The 27,997-nt window shown below is 41.4% G+C and overlaps 1 protein-coding gene across 1 annotated transcript; it reads left to right on the top strand.

Annotated features, from left to right (window-relative positions):
- On the top strand, positions 1 to 8,727 carry LOC311090473 (cytochrome P450 2M1-like; the record flags this gene model as incomplete). The annotated part of the gene is made up of 9 exons (XM_084125754.1): positions 1 to 192; positions 3,288 to 3,450; positions 6,095 to 6,244; positions 6,455 to 6,615; positions 7,274 to 7,450; positions 7,592 to 7,733; positions 7,803 to 7,990; positions 8,074 to 8,215; positions 8,467 to 8,727. 9 exons carry the CDS (start codon positions 1 to 3, stop codon positions 8,649 to 8,651), a joined length of 1,500 nt encoding a protein of 499 aa, XP_083981880.1. The 3' UTR covers positions 8,652 to 8,727.
- Positions 8,728 to 27,997: the final 19,270 nt, after the last annotated feature.

Below are 27,997 nucleotides of genomic sequence, written 5' to 3'. Positions count from 1 at the left end.
ATGGATATATTGTTGGCATTGAAGACAAATGCAGTGTCTGTTGTCATGACTGTCTTGGTTATGTTACTGCTGTGGAAAATTCGAGGAAAGCAGAGCAGTTTAGGACGGCTGCCTCCAGGACCCCCTCCGAATCCACTGCTGGGAAATTTATTTCAATTTAATTTCAAGGAAGCCTACAAATATTACCTAGAGGTTAGTAGGCCTATTCATTAAAATTCTTCAATCATATAATTGGCTGCTTGTATTGTGTTCAAGGCATATAAAGATGCGCAGGTAGCCTGTGTTCTAACACCTGTGCAGGTAAACTAGTGAACCATTAACTCCACAGAATACAAAAACGTAATGAACGTAATGAAAGTATAATATAAATAAAAACAAATATATTCACCTGAAATCGTTGATACACTCTTCAAAATAAAAGGCTTGAAAAAAATAATAATAATAGGGGCTTTCGCAGCGATTCCAAAGGAGAACCATTTTGTGTTCTTCAAAGAACCTCAGCAAAGGCGGGCTGAAATCGCGGCAGATGCTGCTGTTGGTGACACTGTTCAACACGATCTCATGAAAGTGCGTATAGGCCTATCTATAGCACGAATGATATTTCTCGTATCATTTATACGCCAAAAAGAGTTTTTGCGTTCAAATGATACGCACTGTAAACCCCTTGGGTAGGAATAGGATTAGGGGTGAGGAGTGCGTGTATGGCAAGCCATTTTAACATTTAAAAGCTAGACTGGATATGTGTTCCAGATATCTGTAATTCAGTTTTGCCTAGTCAAAAAGAACATTTCAGATATCCACAACTACATTCTTCCTATCCATAATTGTCATTTCAGATATCCACAAAGACATTCTTCCTAGGACAAATGACCTCACTTTTGCCATTCATTTGTATGGGGTTTATCATTACAGATATCTACAATTCAGTTGCAGATATCCACTATGTGAATTACGGATATCTGCAACTGAATTGTAGATATCTGTAATTCTAGTTTGAGATATCTTCAATTTGATTCTGACTAGTCATAACTCCAGTTCAAGATATCTTTAATTCACCTCAATTCAAGATATCTACATGTTCCTTTTCAGATATCTTAAATTAAGTTTTGACTAGGCGAAATGACGTTGTAGATATCTGTAACTGGAGTTATGACTAGTCAAAATGACGTTGTAGATATCTTAAACTGGAGTTAGGGATAGTCATAATTTAATTGTAGATATCTATTATCAAGTTATAGATATCTTGAAATTAATTTTGATTAGAGATATCTGAAATTTGAGATATCTGTAACTTTCATTCTGCCTAGTCAAAATGTAATTACAGATATCTTGAATTAGAGTTTTGACTAGGCCAAATGACGTTGCAGATATCTGTATGCATCACACTTTAGGCGGGAGCAGAGCGTGTTGTTCAAATCATCAAATCACATAGCACCTGTTAACTGTTAACTTTAATTAGCACTGATTAGCACCATGTCGGAGCAACCAGAGTTTTTAATCGTCTTTTTAATGCTGTTAGATACTGTTTCAAACTGAAAAAATAAAATAAAAAATAAGAACTAATCTGAACTAAGAACTTTTTTCTCATCTAAGGAAGTTAATGTTATTGTACTTCCATGGCAAGAATAGCATGCATGTCAGCATCTTTATTAAAGTGAATTAGTGTGAATCTCTTTCACGCATAAATCTTACGGCAACAATAACCTTTTAAGCATGATCATAAACATAGTATTGCAACATTATTATTTTTATTTTTTTTTTGTATATAAAAATAATTTTCTGGTGTTTTTTTTCAATTACAGCCAACTGCTTGACTGCTTCTTTCTTCTTCCATTCATAGAAATAAGGAAATGAACCCACTTCTTCTTTGAATATGGCGGGGAGGGGAAATGGATATCTAAAATAGAGCAATGTCATGCACAATAATTTGCACTAGTCATAATGACGTTTGAGATATCTTTAACTTTCATTCTGCCTAGTCAAAACTGAATTACAGATATCTGCAATTGTCATTTAAGATGTGTGACGAGTTGAATGTCATTTTCAATGACGTCATTGCAGATATCTGTAATTCAGTTTTGCCTAGTTAAAACTGAATTACAGATATCTCTATCTGTCGATTCGACTAGTCACAATTACGTTTCAGATATCTTGAATGACAATTCCAACTATCCAAAATGTAATTACGACTAGTCAGAAAGACATTGTTGATATCTACAATGTTAATTCCGGATAGTCAAAATTAGCTTTTAAATGTTAAAATGGCTTGCCATATGCGTGCGTATTAGCTACACGCCATAAAGTGCGTATCATATGCACGCGAAAACTGCGTATCATATGTACGCAAAACTCTTTTGGCGTATAAATGATACGAGAAATATCATTCGTGCTATAGATACGCACCTTCGCCACGGACTTTCCGCGGTTGTTGCCTCTAGCCTACTATAATAAAACTGTTTGTACTGTAAAAACGACATGGTCTTTTAAAAAAAGAATTCTTCTCAGTCTTCTTTTTCACGCATTGACACTGTCATATGGGAAGAGTTATGAACATGGAGCCAATCTATGTTCACAAACTCTCTTCAGCTTTACTTTCGTACGTTAGCATTTATACATGTTTCAGGGGTGTAGCAACCGTCCAATGATGAGAATATACATTACATCATATAGAATCTGAGACAAAGAGAAAACCAAGTTAATTTATTGCAACTTTCTCCTATATTTGCCTGGTACCCATATCTGGGCTGCTTTCCAAGAAACACAAATACATACAGAGTACATTCAAACAGAGGGAACAAGCTTCTCCCCTCTCCCCCTTGCAGCCTAGCCCTATAGGGTTCAGAAAAGTCAAGGTGAGAGGTTTATCTTACATATCTAGCTATACATCTAAATAAACAAATTACAATGTAGTTTTTTACAGGCTTTGTGAGGTGCATCTGTTCCACCGTTACTAGGTGAGCGCCACTATTCTGGGATTTCTAAACCCCTAGAGAAGTTTAAGAGGGCTGAAAGTAGCTCCCTGTATTCCTGTTGCTCAAAGATTATTTTCACTTTTTCACACACTGAATTGCTGTTTGTAGCATTTCAGTGCTATCTGTATCCAAACTTGCACTACAAACAAAATCTTCATCAAAGAACAATGCACTAATTTACATTGTTTTTGACCCCATTAAAGCAGAATTATGTCAACTACATTTGAGGTTGTTAGAGCTAATTTGAAGAATCATTTGAATACACATATAACATTGAATGTCCCATATCAAATCATATATCCTTTCTTCCCGTAGCTCAGTAAGAAGTATGGCTCTGTTGTCACCATCTGGTTTGCAAACACTCCTGTAGTGATCATTTCTGGATATGAAGCCCTAAAGGAAACTATGATTGGTCTTGGTGAAGAATTCAGTGGCAGGGCCAACTATGCCCTGATCATGAAGTCCACTCTTGGATATGGTGAGGTCGCTTGATGCCCAATGTTTTACATGGTTTATTTGATCTCTTATATATATATATATATATATATATATATATTAGGGCTGTCAATCGATTAAAATTTTTAATCGATTAATCGCATGATTGTCATGAGTTAACTCGTGATTAATCGCACATTTTTTTATTTGTTCTAAATGTACCTTAAATTAATATTTTTCAAGTTTGTAATACTCTAATCAACGTGGGCATGGATAAATATGGATGCTTTATGCAAATGTATGTTTATTATTGAAACCATAGTCAACATAGAGCATGAAGAGACATGTTTCAAAGGTCATAGATGTTTTTCAAAGAACTTGTTCATGTCTATTAGACACATGTAGAAAGAACAAAGAAATACCAGGTTCCCATTACTTCCCTTTCTTTGCACTGAGCAATTAACACAAACATGTTTAGACTTTTGCATGACAGGGCAGCTCTTCTGAAAATGCTAAATGTACATTTATTATTTATTATTACATTATAGTTTGTCTCTCTCTGTGCCCATTTTGATGAAGCTAAATTCTCAATAAAACTGTTTTCATTGGTATATTATGCTGTTTCTGTTGTCAAAAAACGCAATGAATATGAAATGGTAACTGAAACGCGACCCATTAAGACAGGGGTGGGCAAACTACGGCCCGCGGGCCACATACGGCCCGTTAGGCTGTTTAATCCGGCCCGTCGAGTATTTAAAAAATTGTCTTAAGATCGCATTAATTTTGCCTTTTTCTTGCAATACTTTGCGTTATATATAAATTGCGTTGCATATATTTGACAATCGGAATATCAGATATTTCATGCCATAGCTAACAAATGTAAAAAAGGAAAAATGACATAAAAGCAGATCATCATCATTCATTCAGCGCTGTTGTGGCTGCGGTGTGTCACGTAACAAGCTAGACGCGTCACCATGGAAACCAAACAGACAGCAACTTAAGCGCATAGACTTGGTGCACGTTAATGTTTTTTCCTTTTTTTGAAAACTCACAGAGAAAAAAATGTTTGGTAACCGCTTGCACACGTTTAGTTTTTCCTTTGATTTTTCTGCTATTTAGTTTTGCTACTCTGGATTTGTGGATGTATCCTCCTGACTGATTCCGTTTACAAAACCTTTATCGCCCGGCTTTCGACTACGCTCCCCTGACGTCTGCCATGTACAGAACCCGGTTTTGTTCATTAAATGTTCTGATCTGCATTTGCTTTTTATGTTTTATTTTATTATACTTAAAATAAATTTGTATATTCGTTTATTTCGTTTTTTTCCAAATTTTCGTTTTTTAAAAATTAACCTCAAAACATAACATGCTAAATGGGGGATATCTAGCATAAAAAAAATGTATTGTCAGAATGTCGTCTCTCAGTTGTTGAATTTCGCGCAGACGTTGCCACAACGTAAATGTGTTTGCCCAGCCCGATCTCATGAAAGTGCGAATACCACGAATTGTATTTGTAGTTCTTATGAAACGCAGTTTTCGCGTGCATATGATACGCACTTAAAGGGATAGTTCGCCCAAAAAAAAATCTGTCATCATTTACTCACCCTCAAGTTGTTTCAAACCTGTATGAATTTCTTTTTTCTGCTGAACACAAAAGAAGATATTTTGAAAAATCTCGGGTAAACCAAACAGTTGATGGACTCCATTGACTTCCATAGTATTTTTTTTCCTACTATGGAAGTCAATGGGGTCCATCAACTGTTTGGTTACCGACATTTTTCAAAATATCTTCTTTTGTGTTCAGCAGAAAAAAGAAATTCATACAGGTTTGAAACAACTTGAGGGTGAGTAAATGACAGAATTTTCATTTTTGGGCGAACTATCCCTTTAATGGCGTGTAATAGGCACGCACTCCGCACCCCTAATCCTAACCAAAGGGTTTACAGTGCGCAGCATATGCACGCAAAAAAAAATATTTTTGGCGTATAAATGGCACGAGAAATAAAATTCGTGGTATAGATACGCAATTTAATGAGATCGTGTTTCATAATCTGCTACTGGGCCGGCCCTCTGTCAAATTTTAAAAACCAGTGTGGCCCTTGAGCCAAAAAGTTTGCCCACCCCTGCATTAAGACATAACCAGCTCTCCCTTCCAAGATGTTAATCTGCAAAAAAATCCTGATAATCGAGCCGTCGTCTGGTGAAATCAAATACACATAAAATAAAGACAATATCTGTGCTCTGATTTCGGCTATACTTGCATGTAAAATTAGAGAAGTAACATAAATTCTGTGTTTAACTGAATTAAAGCGCTGCTCCTCTCTCCAGCGCGAGACGCAGAGAGAGAGAGAGAGAGAGAGAGGCGCGCGCGCGTGCTGGGAGAGCAGTACCGGCGGTACCGGTAGATTCTCAGAAACTAAATAAGGTTTGGGCGCTTTGTTGAAGGGAAAAAAATCGCTAAATGGGTCTGTAATGTCGCTAAGTTGGCAACACTGTGTATCTCCATTTCTCCAACTAGGTTTTGGGCCACGGGTTAAACAGAAAATACGCGCTGCGTTAATCGAGCGTTAAAAAAATTAGTGCCGTTAATATGATTTTGCGTTAACGCGTTATTAACGCGCTAACTTTGACAGCCCTAATATATATATATTCACGTAGTAGACCAGAAACATTTTCTCTACGTGCAGGTGTTCTGTCCACCAGTGGACACAGATGGAAGGAGATGCGCAAATTCTCTCTCATGACACTGAAGAACTTTGGAATGGGCCGCAGGAGCATCGAGGAACGAGTCAGGGAGGAGGCTGAATATATCGTGGAAATGATCAAAAAATGTGAAGGTTAAATCATTTTTATACAATCTTATATTCAGATTATCATATGAAACAAACTGCAGACATACACTACAAAAACATCTGACAAAGGGTGCGTCAATAAAACAAAAAAGAACTATAATGTGTCACATCTCATGTTACAGAGCATGGTGTGAGTTTTTACAAAACTTTAAATTGAAGAAACCTGATCTCTTTGCTCTTCTTTTCTTCTTAAAGGCTCTGCAATCAGCCCTGCAGACATGCTGTCTAATGCCGTGGCCAATGTGATCTGCAGCATTGTCTTTGGTCATAGGTTTGAATTTGAGGATCCACAGTTTAAGTTTCTCCTTCAGACTGTAAATGCTTACTTCAGTATCCTCAGTAGCCCTCTTGGACAGGTTTGCACTCTAAAGATTTATATAGATAGATAGATAGCTATTATCGTTCAGAAGTCTTTTATGCTCACAAAGGCTGCATTTGTTTAATCAAAAATACAGTGAAAACAGTAATATTTTGAATTATCATTAAAATTCAAAATAGATCTTTTAATATATTTCTTGTTCCATTTTAATGTATTTTCAAATATAATTTATTCCTGTGATGCAAAACTGAATTTTCAGCATCATTACTCCAGTCTTCAGTGTCACATGATCTTTCAGAAATCATTCTGATATGCTGATTTGCTCTTCAAGAAACATTTATTATTATTTTCAGTTGCTTAATGCTTAATGTTTTTGTGGACACCGTGATACATTTGTTTTTCAGGATTCTTTAATGAATATAAAGTTTGAAAGAACAGCATTTATTTGAAATTGAAATCTTTTGAAACTTTATAAACATCTTTACTGTCACTTTTGATCAATTTAAATTTATTTTAAAAAAGAGAAAAATTGTACTGACCCAAAACGGGTGAAGGGTCGTGCACATAAAAAAAAAAAAATGTAAAAAAATTTTAAACTATAAAATAGTACACACACACACACACACATTTTTTTTTGCATAAATTATTTATTGTATTTTGAGACTCAACTTGATGTTTCTTTATTTTGTTCTCAGCTCTATAATGTATTCCCTAAGTTAGTCAGTCTCTTCCCCGGTAAACACCATCAACTGTTTAAAGACCTAGAAGAGGGCAGAGAGTACTTCAAGCGTGCGGCACAAGCTCGGATGAATAATGTGGATCCCTCTTGCCCACAGGACTTCATTGAGGCCTTTGTGTTAAAAATGAAAGAGGTAAATCATTGAAAGAAATGGTCATTTAATCATATTTAGCCATGGTCCTGAATACATTTATTTGCACCATCTGGTGGTGAGACCATGACATGATGTCAATTAAACACAATGTTAACATTTCATACCTGTTCTCTTTTGCAGGAGAAAGACAAGCCTGACACAGAATATCATTTTGACAACTTGGTTTCTTTAGTATGGAACATGTTCAGCGCCGGCACAGAAACCACTTCATCCACCGTCAGACACTCTTTACTTCTAATGATGAAGCACCCAGATGTTCAAGGTGAGGTCAAACTAATGCTTCTCTCTCCAAGCATTAAGTGTGATTTTTACTTTCACTTGTTCTGTACAGAGCGTGTTCAGAGAGAAATCGATGAGGTTGTAGGACAGGACCGTTGGCCCTCCATTGAAGACAGACAGAGGCTGTCATATACAGATGCTGTAATTCACGAGGTCCAGCGCAGCATGGATCTCGCCCCCATCGCTGTCCCACACAAGACCACGTGTGACACTGAATACAATGGCTATGTCATTCCTAAGGTATTCTTCTCTCGTATACATCATCTTGATTCATTGTTTATTATTTACATCTTTCTATTGATTTGTAAAATACTTTCTTGAAGGGAACAATGGTTTTTCCGCTACTATCCTCCGTGCTTATAGACCCCAAACTGTGGAAGAACCCAAATTGTTTCGATCCAGAAAACTTCCTGGATGGAGATGGCCGATTCAAGAAGAATGATGCATTTGTTGTATTCGGCATGGGTGAGCTCAGATCTACATTGTGCATATTAGACCATAAAAATGTTTAGATGAAAACTGAAGTCAACACATCCTACATACTTATGTTTATCAGTGTTTTAGTCATTCTGGGACAAAAAATAACCATGTTAAATAATTGATTCCTCAGTAGTTGTCTTTAAAGAACAAATCACAGACAAAAATGAATAATAGGCTACATAGAGAAAAGATTCTTAAAAAGATTTTAAACCAACTTCTGTGTGCTCTCTTGACAGGCAAGCGTGTGTGTCTCGGTGAGGCTCTGGCTCGCACAGAACTCTTCCTCTTCTTCACTTCCCTCCTTCAGCACTTCACCTTCAAAGCCATGGTGCCACCAGAGGAGCTCGACACAACGCCTACAAATTGCAGTTTTGGCCGCATGCCCCGCACATACGAGTGCTATGCCATTCCTAGGATCTAGAGGAACAGTCCACAAAATAACAAAGAAAGCATTCAACATACTCTCATTTTATATTGATGCTTTAATGGAAATAAATATGTCCAAAATGATATTATTGCACAAGTGGGTTTTTTTTTTTTGGCAAATACAAAATTGATATTTAGAATCCATGTTCAAGTCCTCAAGGAGTTTAGACGTTACCCACTTTCTGCAGTGTACATGCTGATGAATTAAAGCCTCCAATACCTGATTTTTTTTACACAGAAGCTTATCATGTCTGTGGAATGTTTTGAGGACATGAGCAACTATTTTTACAGCTCAAACAATATTATTGGCACTTTTACAAATAATGCAGTTTAACATCCGAGTTGGCACAGTCCTTTATTTTGTTTTGTTTTCTACACCTGGGGGCTTTTAACACAGAACATGTTTTTGTGTTCAAAGGTAGGCTACACTGTGACTTTGTTCAAAATTAACGAAATTTTAATTATTAGTCAATACATCATCAATCCTTCATCTACAGTGTTTTTGTCTCACCCTAATTCACTATGGTAAGCCTATTAGGCTATACTTGTTTATATTTTAGACCCAGCGGGATGGTTTTTACATGAAATTTCGTACATGTCACTTTCTGCATCATATCCGTAAATAGAGCAAAGTTGCTCCGACTACTGTGGGCGTGGTATAGGTTAATTATCACAATGAGCAAGAAATCTCGAACCTCCATTTTTCCACGACAGAGCTCGTAATAAAATGAGAATCAACATTAGCTTGGCTTTTAGGAAATGGCGAGAACCGAGGGATTTGGAATGTTGTAAAAGCGATGTGGAGATGACGTTTTTATTACTCAGCAGGTGTGTAAGGTATTTTATTGCATAGATAAATTGCCAGATGTAGCTCTCTAACAGAGTTCATTGTAAAGCATTATCTATTGTAAAGGGTAATTTCATAATGGTTGTTGTAAGGCTGGGCTAGAATTTATTTTCAAGTAGACCATGGAATAGTAACAGCTTCAGCTAGCCAGCTTCCTTTCCATCTAAACTGGTTATATGTCTTAAACCTAGAAGTGTATGTTTTATGAGCAGTAGTCAAGCAGAGTGCAACCAAAACAATATTCTTTCGTAAATGAATGTTTTGGGGTTAAAAAAAAAAAAAAAAATATTGAAAACTATTACAAATATTTTCTAATATTTATAATATATAGTAATGGTGCCTAATTTAGAGATAAATATAGTCTACTACATGAAAATGCCCTTTAAATACAAAATATTAAAGTTATATTAATACATATTATTGAAGTAATATTATTTAAACAAAATACAGTAGGCTACAGGTGAGGAAAAACAAAGATGCAAAAGCCTCTGTCCATCAAAATTTTTGATTAATATTAACATTTTTATCAGGCTCCTATAGATTTCTAAAGTTAGAACGCCGTGTTATGCGCAAGACAAAAACGCAGCGCAAGTTAAAAGAAGTTTAACCAGAGATGGTTTTATTATTGTATTCCAGTGCCCTGCATCTCGCGTTTTTAAGCGTAAAATAAAAGCTGTTCTGTGTTAACGGCCAGTTATTCTGCAATCTGTATGATTGCTGGACAAAAATAGAGGGTGATAGATGTATGATAAATAGCCTATTAACTATTAATTATTAACTGAAGAAGAGTTCAAAGAACAGGATGACATTGCGAAGTACGCCCTCAGTCTGTTCCTCTGTCATCACAGCAAACACCACCTCACGAATCCCTAACAGGGGAATGAGGGTCAGCGTGGACTTGGCTAACCTGAGGGACCAAGAATATTAGACGCTGATTATTCAAAAACACTATTCAAATTCAAATTTATATTATTCAAATATAAAATTTGATATTACAAGCAAAAAAAAAAAAAAAAAAAAAAGAAGAAAAAAAAGACTAACAGATACTGATGAATTTGTTTCAAAATAATTTTAAAATAAACAAAAAATAATAGAAAAATCAAAACACTTCATTATTAAAATAACAAGATAAATTCTTACCTAAATTTAAAATCTGTATATCTCATCTGATGTGCTTTTAATTTGGAGAGGAGGATCTGAATAATCCTTATAAATATGAAAAAGTTCACCTGCAAAATATGATTATTTATATATAAATAATTACATGTGGAATGCTCAATGTAAAGGCACACAAAACTGCATAAATTATCCCAACTGACTGTAACGGATCCGTTCAAACCAAACACAGTAATTTCGGAGTGCTGAAAAACATTTCCTCAACACAATCTCAAGAGTGCTCTAGACCAGTGGTTCCCAATTCCAGTCCTCGTGACCCACTGCTCTGCACATTTTGTATGTCTCTCTTATCTGACACACTCAGTTCAGTTCATGGAGTCTCTCCTAATGAGCTGATGGTCTGGTTCAGGTGTGTTAAATAAGGGAGACATACAAAATGTGCAGAGCAGTGGGTCACGAGGACTGGAATTGGGTCACGAGGACTGGAACTAATGAGTCATCCATGTATAATGCAAAAGTGACTGGCTATTGAACTGGTTATTCATATGGTGTGTTCCAGGGTAGTGTTGCAACAGCCATTCGTAAATTCGTTCTTAAATTGGAACGTAAAGTCCACACTAGAGGCTTATTAACTAGCTAGTTTGTAACTAACTCTGTACTCTATTCGGTTGCACCATTTGTTTATAAGGCAGAACAGCTAATAGGTCGTAAGCTCTCCATAAAGTAATGCATAGTCACATAATGTGACATTTACCCTCAAATTCAATGATCCAATAGCAGCCTTCAAATACGCAAGTTGTGAATAACTGTCACGGAGCGCTCAGCTACGCCCCCCTCTGGTCTCATCCGCTCCCTCTCTCCGGAATATTAGAACTGCACTTCCCATCACTCCCTCTTGCCATTATCACTCTCCAGCCCTGCCTGGTTTCCCTGATTATCCTCATCACCGCCACCTGTTCTCCATCATCTCCCCTTTATCTGGACTGTCTCTTCCATTGTTCCCTTGCGAAGTCTTGTTTTGCATTGCGGACATTACCAAGCGTTTTCCCTGTATCATTCTCTGTGTTTCTCTGGACCTTTGATCTCTGCCTGGACTTTGGACTCTGTGATCCTTTTCTGCCTGCCCCGACTTCAGCCTGTGTTTCACTACGAGTACTGGATATTCCCTTTGATTCTTGCCTGTCACATTATCTGTTGCTTACCTGTGTTTCATTGCATGTGCCAATAAATTCTGCAAATGGATCCAACCGCCTCAGCTTCAGCATTACAGAAGACTTCGCCGTCTCAGGATCCAGCAGATTTTCTCCGCCTAGCCAACGAGGTTTCTTCGCAAGCATCGGAGTTGATCACACATCGTGAGCAGCTGGTTAAACTGACTAATCTCACTGAGGAACTGGTGAGATCTGTGCAGGCACTCACCCCGCCGATCGCGGCCGCTGATCAGGCTCAAGCACTCGCTGCACCTGCTCCTCCACAGCCTGTTGTGAGTACCTCTTCCAGCAATCCCAAAATGTCACTCCCCGAAAAATTCAATGGATCACCCATCACTTGTAAAGGTTTTCTGATGCAGTGTGAGATTTATTTTAACCAGTCCCGTGAGCACATTACCGACGATAGCCGCATCTCCTTTGTGTGCTCGCTTCTCACTGGAAAAGCGTTGGAGTGGGCAACGGCGATGTGGTCAGGAGGTCGGCTTTCTACTTTCACTTATGATAGGTTTGTTACTCACTTCAGAGAGGTGTTCGAACACCCTGGGGATGGAAAGGATCCTGGGGAACTTCTTCTTTCATTAGGATTTCCTTGGTTGGAGAGTCACAACCCACAAATTTCCTGGTCTGAGAGGAGGATTTTCCAGTGGTCTCACTTCTGCCAGAACAACTGCATACCCGCTGTCCAAAGTCCAGAAACGAATCATGCAACAGCTATGGAACCGAATCTTCAAGACTTACCTGCAGTTTATCATGATTTAGCCCTGGCATTCAGTGAGAGTGAAGCTTCTCAATTACCTCCACATCGTGCGGGCGACTGTGCTATTGAACTTCTCCCTGGGGCTGTGCCACCGCGCGGAAGAGTTTACCCTCTATCTCAACCCGAAACTGAATCCATGAAGGCATACATCGACGAACAGCTCGCCAAGGGGTTCATCACCACCTCTACCTTTTCGTTAAGAAGAAGGACAGTGGTCTCCGGCCATGCATTGATTTTCGAGGTCTAAATGAAGTGACTGTCAAGTATCGATACCCTTTGCCGTTAGTCCCTGCTGCTCTGGAAATGCTCCGCACGGCCCGATATTTCACTAAGCTGGACTTACGGAATGCCTACAACCTCATCCGTATACGCCAAGGTGACGAGTGGAAGACGGCCTTTTCCACGACTTCCGGCCACTATGAGTATCGGGTAATGCCTTTCGGACTGTCCAATAGTCCCTCCGTGTTCCAGGCTTTCGTCAATGAGATTTTCCGAGACATGCTCAATCGAACAGTCATAGTCTATATCGATGACATCTTGATCTATTCTGAAACCCTCGAGGCGCACGTCAGGGATGTTCGAGCTGTTCTCCAGCGCTTAATCGAAAACCAGCTATATGCCAAGATCCAGAAGTGCGAGTTTCATCAGACCCGAATCGCTTTCCTGGGCTACATTATCAGCGCAGAGGTTTTTTTTATGGATGACAGCAAGGTCAGAGCGGTGATTGACTGGCCTCAACCTTCATCAGTAAAGGAGTTACAGCGCTTTTTGGGGTTTGCGAACTTCTACCACAGATTTATACGGAATTTCAGTATTATCGTGGCCCCTCTCACATCCCTTCTCCAGGAGGGGGGGGGAGCGGTTCAGATGGTCTCCTGAGTGCACCTCGGCTTTTGAACGGTTGAAGGAGCGGTTTACCACCGCGCCCATCCTTCATCACCCCGATCCTGAGAGGGAGTTTATCGTTGAGGTGGATGCTTCAAGCACAGGAGTGGGTGCGATTCTCTCTCAACGCCACGGCAGTCCGGACTCTGTGATCCTTTTCTGCCTGCCCCGACTTCAGCCTGTGTTTCACTACGAGTACTGGATATTCCCTTTGATTCTTGCCTGTCACATTATCTGTCTGCTTACCTGTGTTTCATTGCATGTGCCAATAAATTCTGCAAATGGATCCAACCGCCTCAGCTTCAGCATTACAATAACATCATGGATAATATATTTTTTTATATTTAAATAACATTCAGGATTTGAAATTTGAAAATAACATTCATGACATTATATTATTTTAAATGCACAACATGGACCGATGCATATAGAGGAGCACATTAGGATGGGTTCTTGTTGAAGAGCCTCTAACATGTAGTGTTAATGTTCTCTCTCGTAAAGGGATAGTTCGGCCACAAATAAACCATAATTTACTCACCCTCAAGCCGTTTGAGATGCATATGTCAATCATTTTTCAGACAAACACATTTTCAGTTTTTTTAGAAAATGTCTTAGATCTTTCAGTGGTTATAATGTCAAGTTATGGGGTCCACCTCCTTCAAGTCCCAAATATGTGCATGCATCCTTCACAAAAGTAATCCATCCGGCTCCAGGGGGATAAACGAAGGCCTTCTGAGGGTAATCCGTGCGGTTTTGTCGTAAAAATATACATATTTAAAACTTTATAATTGAAAATAACTGGCTTCCGGCAACGGTCGACGTGTGTTCACGGGAGATAGATGTCGGCGTATGACGTAGGACGTAGCGTTTGATTTAGCTATACTTCGTTCTACGTCACAACGCTTCCTATGCTACGTCCTACGCCAGCATCTATCTCCCATGAACACGCGTTGAACGTTGCCGGAAGCCATTTATTTTCATTTATAAAGTTTTAAATATGTATATTTTTACGACAAAACTGCACGGATTACCCTCAGAAGGCCTTCGTTTATCCCCCTGGAGCTGGATGGATTACTTTTGTGAAGGATGCATGCACATTTTTGGGACTTGAAGGAGGTGGACCCCATAACTTGACATTATAACCACTGAAAGATCTAAGACATTTTCTAAAATAACTGAAAATGTGTTCGTCTGAAAAATGATTGACATATGCATCTCGAACGGCTTGAGGGTGAGTAAATCATGGGTTTAATATCATTTTTGGCCGAACTATCCCTTTAAATGTAAGTAAGTGTAAATGCCAGCATTATCATACAGTTGTTATGGAACAGTTCGCCCAACAGTTCTCGGCAGCCCAGAAACAGACTGAGGTCATTAAACACAATCTGCCCCGGTGGCCAGCTGCTGCCAAGGGCCCCCTTACGAGCCTCGCCACTCTCGTCCCCCTCTGTTGCCAGAACCCTGTCAGGACCTGGCTTATGACCGTGCCCCCACACCGGGACGCACCGCCTCCCACGTCAGAGCCGGTCATTCCGCCTCGCTGTCCCACCAAGAGTACGTCTGTGGTTCGCATGACCCCACTGGTTCAGTTCTTGGGAGCCTGGCTAGAGCTTCCCAACCTGTCCCGCTGGGTCGCGAGAAACATCAGGCTCAGCTATGCGATTCAGTTCGCACACTCTCCGACCCGCTTCCGGGGAGTCCGCTACACTATGGTCGGTGGCATGCCCCTGTCATGTGTGCGGAGGTCGAGACTATCCCTCCCGCTGAAATTAAGTCCGGGTTCTACAGCCCCTACTTCACTGTACCGAAGAAAACCGGTGGGTTACGGCCAATCCTGGACTTGCGCGTCTTGAACCGTTTCCTTCACAGGCTTCCATTCAAGATGCTAACGGCCAAACGCATTTTCGAATGCATTCAGCCACAGGATTGGTTTGCAGCGATCGACCTGAAGGTCATGTACTTTCATTTCTCCATTCTTCCTCGACACAGACCGTTCCTACGGTTTGCTTTCGAGGGGCAGGCATACCAGTACACGGTTCTCCCATTCGGGTTAGCCCTGTCTCCTCGCGTCTTCACGAAAGTCGTCGAGGCAGCCCTTGTGCCGCTACGGCAACACAGGGTTCGCATCCTGAACTATCTCGACGACTGGCTGATTCTAGCTCACTCTCAAGACCAGGTTTGCGAACACAGGGACCTAGTGCTCCGCACCTAGCCTGCTTGGGCCTTCGGGTCAACTGGGAAAATAGCAAACTCTTCCCCATGCAGAGGATCTCTTTTTTTGGTATGGAAATCGACTCGGTCGCCATATACGCATAGCTTACGAGCGAGCGCACGCAGTCACTGCTGACTTGCGCACTGGCTTCAGCACTGGCTTTGCAATCGAGTCCCGAGATGGGCATAGCAACAGGGCACACTCCGAGTACCAGTTACTCTGGCCTGCCATCAGACTTTCACCCCGTGGTCGAACCTCAGCTTTCTACAGGCCGGAGTACCCTTAGAAAGAGTTTCTAGGCATATTGTTGTATCAACAGATGCCTCTGTTGGGGTGCCATGTGCAATGGACATACTTCCGCGGGCTCCTGGACAGGACCCCAGCACCTCCTGCATGTCAATTGCCTCGAGTTGCTGGCAGTACGGTTCACTCTGCACCACTTCCTGGCATTGCTCAGGGGCCAACACGTACTAGTCTGGACAGACAACATGGCCACAGTAGCGTACATCAACCAACAAAGGTGGTCTTCGCTCCCGCCATATGTCGCAACTTGCCTGCCATCTCCTCATATGGAGTCAGAAGCACCTGAGGTCGCTTTGTGCCGTTCACATTCCGGGAGAACTGAAACGTGCAGCCGACAAGCTCTCACGGTCTTAGCCACTTCTAGGGGAATGGAGACTCCATTCCAAGTCGGTTCAGCTGATTTGGGAATAGTTCGGCGATGCACAGGTAAATCTGTTTGCCTCCCACGACTCTTCCCATTGCCGCCTGTTTTACTCCCTGACCGAGGGGACCCTCGGCATGGATGCACTGGCACACAGCTGGCCACGGGGCCTCCGCAAGTATGCGTTTCCCCCAGTGAGACACAGACACTGTGCAAGATCAGGGAGGACGAGGAGCAGGTCATTTTGGTTGCACCTCACTGGCCCACCTGGACCTGGTTCTCCAAACTAGTACTCCTCGTGACAGCCCCTCCATGGCCAATTCCTCTGAGGAAGGAGCTCCTTTCTCAGAGACAGGGCACCCTCTGGCACCCTCGTCCCGATCTATGGAACTTACATGTGTGGCTTCTGGACGGGATGAGGCAGGTTTGAGTACCCTACCATCACAGGTGGTGGATACCATCACTTCCGCTAGGGCCTTGTCTACTCGACACGTCTATGTGTTGAAGTGGAACCTCTTCATCACCTGGTGCTCTTCTTGCCGAGAAGACCCCAGAAAATGCCCGAACGGGTCCGTGCTCTCCATCCTCCAAGAAGTGTTGGAACGAAGGCTGTCTCCTTCCACCCTCAAGGTTTACGTGGCCGCAAAAAAGTGGGTCAGCACGACCTGGTCATCAGGTTCCTGAGGGGAGCCAGGAGATTAAATCCTCTTTGCGCTCCCCTCGTACCCTCTTATGACCTCGCAGTGGTCTTATCTGCCTTGCTGAGAGCTCCCTTTGAGCCTTTGCAATCAGTTAAGCTTAAGTTCCTGTCTATGAAGACAGCACTCCTGCTTGCATTAGCCTCCATCAAGAGGGTAGGGGACCTGCAGGCATTTTCGGTTGACGATGCGTGCCTAGAATTTGGGCCGGCTTATTCTCACGTGATTCTGAGACCTCGGCCTGGATATGTGCCCAAGGTTCCCACCACTCCCTTTTGTGATCAGGTGGTGAACCTGCAAGCGCTGCCCTTGGAGGAGGCAGACCCAGCCTTGGCACTGCTCTGTCCAGTACGCGCCCTCCGTGCCTACATAGAAAGAATGCAGTGTTTCAGGACCTCAGACCAGCTCTTTGTCTGTTATAGTGAGAAGCTGAAGGGAAAGGCTCTCTCCAAGCAAAGGTTGTCTCACTGGATAGTGGACGCCATTGCTTTGGCATACCTCTTGGGCTTTAGCGCATGGCGCCTCGCTAACAGACATCTGCAGATCTGCAAGCTGGGCGACACCTAACACATTTGCGAGATTCTACATTCTCCGAGTGGAGCCAGTGTCCTCTCGCGTACTATCTTCAAGTAGCCAGCAACTAGGATCTGCTCAGGTGTGTTCGCTGTGCCTGCAGCAGCTTTCGTGTTGGCTAGGTGCCTCCATGTGCATGGTTCCCCCCCTTGGGCGACCCCCACATGTGTATTTCCACTGTAAGCCTCTCTGAACGTGTGTCTTTCTCTTGGGAAGCCACCTTGCCACCCCTGTGGTTGAAGGATTCCACCCTGCGGGCTGGATACCCCAGTGTTCTCCATATGCAGCCCGCTCACAGGTCATATGTGTATTCTGTATGTGTATCATATGTGTATTCTAAGTCCTTTCTTTGGGCAGGCATTTTGTTGCATATTTCCACTGAGATATGCTTCCCAGTGAACCTTGGTATTCCTGTGTTAAGTAGGAGTCCTTCGCCCGTGCTAGTCTCACGTCAGGGAGCTCAGACTTACGCAGGGCACTGGAAGACAGCCGAAGTGGCGTGATTAGACTGGAACCCCATTCGTCAGTCACTGACGCAACTCGGAGTGACTGAACGAAAGGGGACGTCTCGGTTACGTATGTAACCCTCGTTCCCTGAGGAGGGAACGGAGACGTTACGTCTCCCTGCCACTTCTGCTATACCGCTGGAACCGCCTGAGTTCAGTCTCGGCTCCTCAGCAGGTAATATAACTGCATGTTGCCAGCGTACTTCCTTATATACCCACAAGTTACGCTATGCAAATTCCGCAGACCCATGGCATTTCCTTGCCATTGGCTCGTTTTGTAATACTCGAAGGTGATAGGCTTTCTAATGGCGCTTTTCCACTACACAGTACCAGCTCTCCTCGGCTCGACTCGGCTCGACTCGACTCGGCTCTGTTTGGTTTTCCACTGTGTAAAAGTTGTACCTGTACCTGCTTCCAGGTACTTTTTTTCGTACCACCTCCGGCGAGGTTCTAAGCGGGCTGAGGCGAGCTGAGGCGATACTAAAATGTGACGTGAAAACACGACAGATTGCTGATTGGTCAGAGAGAATCGTCACTATTCACTGCGTCATCATTGCACGCGCCAGACGGAGTATCCTGAATAAAAAAACAGCAAAAACAAAAATAAAAACATCCAAAAACAGCATACACTCGATTTCCTCCATTGTCCTGTGTGTGTGGGTAGCGGGTGTGTCTCGCGCAAAAGATTAAGTCACGGCAGTTTCCTGCGGCATCGCTATGACGACCAGGTACTATTGTGGAGGTACTATCTGCAATGGAAAACGGAGCGAAAAGCGAGCCGAGCCGAGCCGAGGCGAGTCGAGTCGAGTCGAGTCGAGCTGGTACTGGTAATGGAAAAGCGCCATAAGCAAAACCCCATTTGTCAGTCACTGACGTTATGTCTCCGTTTCCTCCTCAGGGAACGAGGGTTACATACGTAATCAAGACGTTAATATACCAATTGTAGAAATGGTAAAATTTTCACAGAATGTTCCTGCAAAACATCACCAGACTTTAAAGTGAGTGTTTGTGTGAAGATTAAAAGTCAGAAGTGGACAGCCTGTCATTTGTCACAGGGCAGACACTTTGTCTTCACTCACATCAGTTGCAAGATGGATATAACATTGACATTGACAAATGCATTATATGTTGTCATAGCTTTCTTGCTTCCGTTATTGCTGTGGAAGAGTGGAAGAAAGCAGTTTGGGCGGCTGCCTCCAGGACCCGCTCTGAATCCACTGCTGGGAAATTTACTTCAGTTTGATGTCAAGGAATCATACAAGTTTTACGAGTGAAACTACTCTCAAAATACAGTACTCAAAATACTATAATTCTGTTAATTAGCAGCTGTTTGTGCTTGGATGGTTGTTGTCAGGACTTAAAAGGATGTCCAGGAACTGTATTTGTGACAATTATGTAGGTAAACGAGTTAAGTGTACAGAATACAAAACTAACTAAATAAAATAAAGTATTTAAAAAAAAATATTTCACACTAAAGCATTGAGGATATTTTTCTTTATTGTAGACTTTGAAGGATTACATCAATAAACTGACATAATATTCTCCTCCCGATTCCCTTGCTTTCCCATCTTGAACTTCCATTCCCATAACCCATTGCCTGGATTCACTGTTGTTTGATCACTTCCATGTCTAAGTGGTGTCCGCAAAATAATATAGGGTTCATAGAAAATTGGAAAAGTTTTTGTTGTTGAAAAGAGATGGTATTTATCCCTCCTGGGATGGTGCTGCTCTTCTCTCTAGTAATATGACACATAGTCTTAGAGCTCAAACATGACAATCTGGGGCTCAGGTCAGGAAGCAGACAGACTGGCTAAACCGACCATCTGCTAGCTGTCTCACGTCACTGAGGTCAGATAAATCCCTTTCACCTAGATATCATCACATAGAGACTGTGTCTGTTCCCCGAACTAGGAAATACAAAAAACTCCCAAACCCATTTAAGGGTAAAAATTTGATTGATGTTCAACAAATAAAAAACAAATATAATGCAGATGACCAAAAGCTTGGGTTGCTGAATATTCAGTCCCTTATATTCTTCAAAAGCACTTATTGTTAATGATATGATTACAGACCATAAACTAAATGTGCTGTGTTTGACAGAAACTTGGGTAAAACCTAGTGTTGGGTCCGAGTCCACCATTGTCGAGTCCGAGTCGAGTCCAAGTCCTTAACAATCGAGTCCGAGTCCAAGTCCGAGTCCAAAAAGGGCCGAGTCGCACTTGAGTCCGAGTCCTTAACATCCGAGTCGAGTCCGGCCGAGTCCACAAAGATTTAAATGGTTTTAAATTGACCTTTCACAAAGACCCGCCCCTCTTACTGTCGCTACGTCCGACAAGCCATTCCCCTCTCACTCCACATGTTCTCACACAGTGAAATATATATTGCGGAACAAAGAGGACACTGACAATGCGCCAACAGACAAGACAAGGCTACTTCTGGTATGAAATAAAGTCTCAGCTTTCAAATTTTGTCATTTTTATGAAATTAAAACAATACACACCGTTTTGTGGTGCTTTAATATAGGCCTCAACTCAAGCAGCACATGAACTGATAATATCTTCTAGTTATAGCACGAATTAAACATGAATGAACATCAGAACTGCAAAAAGAATTCAGTACACACCATTTTTCAAGTTCAAGTCCAATGACTTTAATCTACTATCTGGTTTGGTTTGTTTGTCGGACAAAAATGGCAGGTATCTGCATTATCTGGTCAGATCGCATGTCAATCAAATTCCAGTGAAAGGTCTCAACACTGAGCTCTTAAATTAATATGTTAAACCTTACTAAATGATTCCAATGTATAGTTACAGTCATACGTTTACCTATCGTACATCTTTCAGATTCTGCAAGGTAATGCTCAAGAATATAACACAATGCATTAAGAGCCAGGAGTAAACTTTCGAGCAAGATGACGTTGATTTTTTAATTTTTATTTATTTTGATTATCTTATTTTGTTTTACATGCTAATATCTTATTTAGCCTCTAAATGGCAGGACTAAATTAATTAATTAATTTTTAAATAAAATAAGAGCAATTTACACCAATGATCCAGTTCAAAAATGTACACCCCCTGGCTCCTAATGGTTGCTTCCTTCTTGAGCATCACTAAATGTTTGCAGGGTTTGTAATAGTTGTGTATGAGTCCATCAGTTGTCTTCAGTGTGACAAGATGGATCTCACAATCATAGTCACTGCTAGTAAGGAGTCAAATATGCAGAAGATGCTGGAAAAGCAAAGAATGTGCAGGAGCTGGAGGATTTTTCCTCATGAACAACCATAAAAATAAACAATAATAAAAAAAAACTTGTGGATCATTCAGGTAAAGAAACACAATATTAAAATCAAGCCTATGTAATTTGTCTTGTATTTTGTGTTTGTATTTTTTCTTGTGGACTAGGCTATTAAACATCCATTATGTGAAAAAGATTTTTCAGGGCAGTAATAAATAGCCTAGAAACAATGTTTTTATGATCATCCTCATTAAAAAATAAATAAATATTACATTTTGGAGATTCTGCAAGGTGTATGTAAACTTATGACTAAAGTGTAGGCTAAATCAATGTAACAAAAATCATAACATTATTAGACGCCAAAATGTTGCTTTGGTTATCACGTTCTCATGTTGCTATGGTTACTGTGTCAATCATCGCAATTTCATGACTCACAGGACTAAAATTCTGCGGATTCTCTCCCACATTTAAATGCAGTTATCACTCTTTTTAATTTACAGTGTGAACGTAACCACTGGTCCTCTACAAGCATGAAAAAATATATTATTTAGATTGTCAATAGCGCTCACTTTAAGCCATCACTTACTTCTTTCACTTACGTTCTGCACTCTCACTGAAACTCTCGTCATAAACACTGAAGTTGTCCGCACTGCACAGCGAATCTCTTATTTATATCGCATCAAGACTTTGTCGTTTATGAGGAGATTTGCGAAAGGATAAAACTCGCGCTGATTCTGTACATACGTTTTGAGCGACTTCTCCGCATGGTGACTCAAAACGCCTCTGATTGGCCACTGTGTTCATGTGCTTAATATACATATCTGTGATTGGCTACAATGCTCAACACTGAGCATTGTAGCATGCTGAGCATGCTTGTAGAGGACCAGTGGTTACGTTCACACTGTAAATTAAAAAGAGTGATAACTGCATTTAACACACAATGTAAGCAGTTTCGTTTCGTTTCGTTTTTGAATAAATAATGGGTGTTTCTCAATATGCGTTCTTCAGCGATCTTGCGTCCTTGTGTTCTCGTTTTACGTCATCATTAACCGTCGAAGTTCAGACCCAATTCTCAAGAACGCAAGTACAGAGGACGCATGAAAGAACCCGGATGTGTTCTTGATACCGAGGATGCATCGAATGCAGACTTGAGCTAGTACTCGCCTGGTGTCCCAGAAGTCATTGCGGCCGGTTCCGAGTTCGTTCTTCCAAGGAAGCTTGGCAAGACCGGTCTCCACGAGAACACAAGTCCGTTCTCTGCGTTCTTGGAATTGAGAAACAGCCATTGTGTCCTCCAGTGCCCGGACTCGACTGTACTCGGCAAATTTTCCGAGTCTAAAATGTCCGAGTCCGTGTCAAGTCCGAGTACAAATTCATCCGAGTGCGTGACAAGTCCGAGTTCATTAAAAATTGGACTCGAGTCCGAGTCCGAGTTCGAGTACCCCAACTCTAGTAAAACCAGACAATTACATTACTTTAAATGAGTCCACCCCGCAAGATTACTGCTATAAACACGAGGCTCATTTAAAAGGAAAAGGGGGAGGTATTGCTGTAATTTATAGCAACATCTTCAGTAAGTCTAGTTTCAAATATAATTCTTTTGAAGTGATGGTGCTTTCTGTAACGTTATATAGTGTTAAATCCTGTTTAACATTTGTGCTGGCTACTGTATAAAGGCCACCAGGGCACCATACAGATTTTATCAAAGAATTTGCTGATTTTCTATCAGAGTTAGTATTGGCTGCAGATAAAGTCCTAATTGTTGGTGATTTTAACATCCATGTAGATAATGAAAAAGACGCATTGGGATTAGCATTTACAGAAATTCTAAACTCTATTGGAGTTAGACAACATGTGTCAGGACCTACTCATTGTCGTAATCATACTTTAGATCTAATATTGTCACATGGAATCAATGTTGATGCCGTTGGAATTCTGCAGCAGATTGATGACATCTCAGATCATTATTTAATCTCATGTATACTTAATTTAGCCAAGGTTGCAAAGCCAACTCTGTGTTATAAATATGGTAGAACTATCACTTCTGCCACTAAAGATTGCTTTATAAATAAACTTCCTGATTAATTTTATCCCATCAGCATCCCAGATAGCCTAGAACTCGATATTGTGACAGAAACTTTTGACTCTCTCTTTTCCAGCACTTTAGACACACTTTAGACTCCATTGCGCTTAAAGAAGATTTAAGGAAATAGTCCAACAACGTGGTACAACGAGCACACTCAGGCCCTTAAGAGAGCAGTCAGAAAAATGGAGCGTAGCTGCAAAAAAACAAAATTAGACGTTTTTTGCATTTTGTGGAGAGAGAGCAAGATTACGTACAGAGAGGCCTTAAAAACTGCTAGATCTGCTTATTTTTCAACACTTTTAGAAGAAAACAAACACAACCCTAGGTATTTATTCGAAACAGTGGCTAAATTAACAGACAGTGCATTGTAGTCTTTCCTGAGGAAAAATTTCATTCATTCATTGCTATAGGAGAGGAAGAATTGTCTAAACTCATTCATCTAAATCAACAACATGTATGTTAGACCCTATACAGAATAAGCTATTGAAAGAGATGCTTCCAGAGGTCATAGATCCTCTTCTTAATATCCTTAATTCATCTTTGTCACTAGGATATGTACCGAAAACTTTTAAGCTGACTATCATTAAAAAAACACAACTTGATCCTACAGAATTAGTCAATTACAGGCCGATCTCGAATTTACCTTTTCTGTCAAAGATACTAGAAAAGGCAGTATCATCACAACTATGTTCCTTTTTAGAAAGAAATGATATCTGCGAGGATTTTGAGTCAGGATTTAGACCATAACATAGTACTGAGACAGCTCTCATTAGAGTCACAAATGATTTGCTCTTATCATCTGATCATGGTTGTATCTCTCTATTAGTGTTACTGGATCTTAGTGCTGCATTTGATACCATCGACCACAACAATCTTTTGAATAGACTCAAAAATTATGTTGGTATTAGTGGAATTGCACTAGCATGGTTTAAATCATACTTATCTGACCGTTATCAGTTTGTAGCAGTAAATGAAGAGATGTCATATCGATCAAAAGTTCAGTATGGCGTACCACAAGGCTCAGTACTAGGACCGTTGCTGTTCACTCTGTAAATGCTACCCTTGGGAGATATCATTAGGAAGCATGGAATTAGTTTTCACTGTTATGCTGCTGATACTCAGCTCTATATTTCTTCGCGCCCCGACGAAACCCATCAATTCACAAAATTAACGGAATGCAAAGCTGATGTAAAAATTTGGATGACTAGTAATTTCCTACTACTTAATTCTGAAAAAACAGAGTTTCTAATTATTGGGCAAAAAACCTCTGCACATATTAACCCAGAATACTGTCTAACAATTGATGGCTACTCTGTCAAGTCTTCGTTTAGGAACCTGGGAGTGCTCTTTGATACCAATCTTTCATTTGAAAGCCACGTTTCTAGCATCTGTAAAACCGCATTCTTCCATCTTAAAAATATATCTAAATTACGACATGCTTAGGGGGTGCTCTTATATAGGACAGAATTGTGCTGACCATCACGAAAAGAGAGAGAGAGGAGAGAGAGAGAGAGAATGCACATAGTACTTACATCTACTGTGTTTACGGGAATACTTGACTTGGCATTTTGCGGATTATCGATTTGTAGACGCCCCACATAAAGGTATTGGTGTCGATTTGGAGACGCCTCAGATAGTTAGGTTTAGGGAAAAATCTACCACAGGGTCCAGGCTCCGTGCCGCGCACCAGCCTGAAAATACCACCCATTTCTGAGCGTAGAGGCACCTAGTCGAAGGCGCTCCTGCTTCAGTGATGGTTTTTAGCACCCTTTCCGGGGGACACCCGGATATCCGTTGAGGGGCCATACATGAAGGGCCCACAAGTCGGGACAGGGATGCCAGATTTTCCCGTTCGCCTGCGTGAGGAGATCTCTCCTCAGCGGTATCGGCCATGGGGCTGTTTCCAGCAGCTGTGCCAACTCGGAGAAACATAAATGGGTCTTCCAGAGAGGGGCTATTAGTAGCACTGCACACTTGCTCTCCCTGATCCGTTCGATGACCTGCGGTAGCATCGTGACCAGAGGGAATGCATACAGCGGGCGGCTCGGCCAGTCGTGGGCTAGCTTTTTTGTGAAAAATGTTTGGCAATGAGCGTTGTCTTGAAGCGAAGAGGTCAACCTCTGCCTCGCCGAAGATGTTTGGCTATTGGCACAGTGCTTGTGTGCATTCTTTATAGTGGGCACACAGCCTACATTTAGAACACCTCCAGTGTGAGCCAGAGGAGGAAAATGGTAGAAAGCACTCTTTCTTCATTAGAGTCGCTGTTGGAACAGCGTATGTTTGCAGGGGAGCATACATTACAGTGGACTCAAAACCTGCATCTTAAATAAATCCAACTTAAGCTAGAGAGGATTGTGTTCACTACCCCTTTTGTAGGAAGCCAGAGATTGCTGGGCTTAGATGGGGGGCGGGGTCAAAAGTTGAGCCTGACCAACCCCGTCTTCGGACGCTGCCAAAGAGAGTGAGTCACACGGGGGCAGTGCCGGCATGAGCTCGTTCGCTTTGGTGAAAAGATTCAGCTGGGACTGGGAGACACACAGCCGAGATTCGAACTGGGGTCTCGGGCGCGAAAGTCTTAGATTCCACAACTGAGCCACAGTGGGGAGTATGAATAACAATGGAGAAAACTCTCACTTAGCAGAGAAAGAGTCACGCGGGGGCGGGCCGGTGTGGGCTCGTCCGTTTGGTGAATAAGCACAGGAGAAAAAAAGTCTCTCTCTGTAGAATGCAAGCACAGTGAAGAGAACAGCTGTTATATGAGTTTCACCTGCTGCCAGAGCCGGGATTCGAACACAGATCTCTGGCGCGAAAGCCTCAGATTCCACCACTGAGCCACAGGGGGAATGTAATAAGATGGTTGGCGCGAGCAGAGAAGAGAGCGGCATGTTTTGTGTCGCCTGTAAAAACGGCATTTGTTTGCAGGTGTGCATGTTTTATAACAGGCTCGTTAGCTGCAATATTTCCAGCCACCCGAACTAAGAGGGGAAGGGACTGGGAAATGTGTGAGAAATGGAGGTTGGTCTGGCCTCGGCGGGACTCAAACACTGTGTGTGATGTGACGGATGTGACAATCTCAGCCGAAGAGAGGGCCTCTGAACGAGGCACACGTGACTCGAGGCATTTGCAACAACGCCAAATTCACTCTTTTAGAGGGCGTCACAGCAGCGAACACACTATTATAGCTTTTGAAAAGGATATAGCACGCCGGATGGCACAGCAGGACAGCGGGCTGAAGGCAGCGTCCAGGAAAACGGATGCTGGCGTCCTCAGAACTGCAAGGCAGGTGGCTTGTCCTGCTGAAGGCTTTTCGACGGTGGCGAAGAGGCTTCTAGTTCCGGAGGTCAGCGAAGTGGAGAGTTCACTGAAGGAGATAAAATCTCAATTCCTTGGCTTAAGCCACACCCATTCTGGCGGGCTCTGACATGCCAGGGCGCGAAGCGGCCTGATTGGTTTGTGCGTCTGAACCACCTCGCCATAGGTTCATGCAGTTGGGCTAATGACTGCGCTAGTTGCTCATCTGTGTCTGCTGTGCAGCTGCACTGCGTTTTAAAAATGTGGCTTCAATATTCTCGAGAAAAGGAGTTTTCCCATAGCGTAAGATAGCATTACGCAATACGAGAGACCTCTCAAAAGGGAAGTTCAAATTCTCTCATGACACTGAAGAACTTTGGAATGGGCCGCAGGAGCATCGAGGAACGAGTCAGGGAGGAGGCTGAATATCTTGTGGAAATGATAAAAAAAATTGAAGGTTAAATCATTTTTATACAATCTTATATTCAGATTATCAGATGAAACAAACTGCAGACATACACTACAAAAACATCTGACAAAGGGTGCGTCAATAAAACAAGAAAGAATTATAATGTGTCACATCTCATGTTACAGAGCATGGTGCGAGTTTTTACAAAACTCTAAATTGAAGGAACCTGATCTCTTTGCTCTTCTTTTCTCCTCAAAGGCTCTGCAATCAGCCCTGCAGACATGCTGTCTAATGCCGTGGCCAATGTGATCTGCAGCATTGTCTTTGGTCATAGGTTTGAATTTGAGGATCCACAGTTTAAGTTTCTCCTTCAGACTGTAAATGCTTCAGTATCCTCAGTAGCCCTCTTGGACAGGTTTGCACTCTAAATAAATATATATATATATATATAGAGAGAGAGAGAGAGAGAGAGAGAGAGAGAGAGAGAGATTATCGTTCATAAGTCTTTTATGCTCACAAAGGCTGCATTTATTTGATCAAAAATACAGTGAAAACAGTAATATTGTGAATTATCATTAAAATTCAAAATAGCTCTTTTAATATATTTTTTGTTCCATTTTAATGTATTTTCTAATATAATTTATTCCTGTGATGCAAAACTTATTTTTCAGCATCATTACATCATTCAGCATCATTCAGTTTCACATGAGAGAAAAAAGAGAGAAAATCTTACTGACCCAAAACAGGTAAAGGGACGTGCACATTAAAAAAAAAAAAAAAAAAAAAAAAAAAAAAAATTTAAACAAATTTTAAACTGTAAAAGACACACACACAAAAAAATATTGTATTTTG

The sequence above is a fragment of the Abramis brama genome (assembly GCF_963993115.1).
Source record: "Abramis brama genome assembly, chromosome: 10".
Classification (NCBI taxonomy): domain Eukaryota; kingdom Metazoa; phylum Chordata; class Actinopteri; order Cypriniformes; family Leuciscidae; genus Abramis; species Abramis brama.
This window is presented reverse-complemented; position numbering and strand designations above follow the sequence as displayed.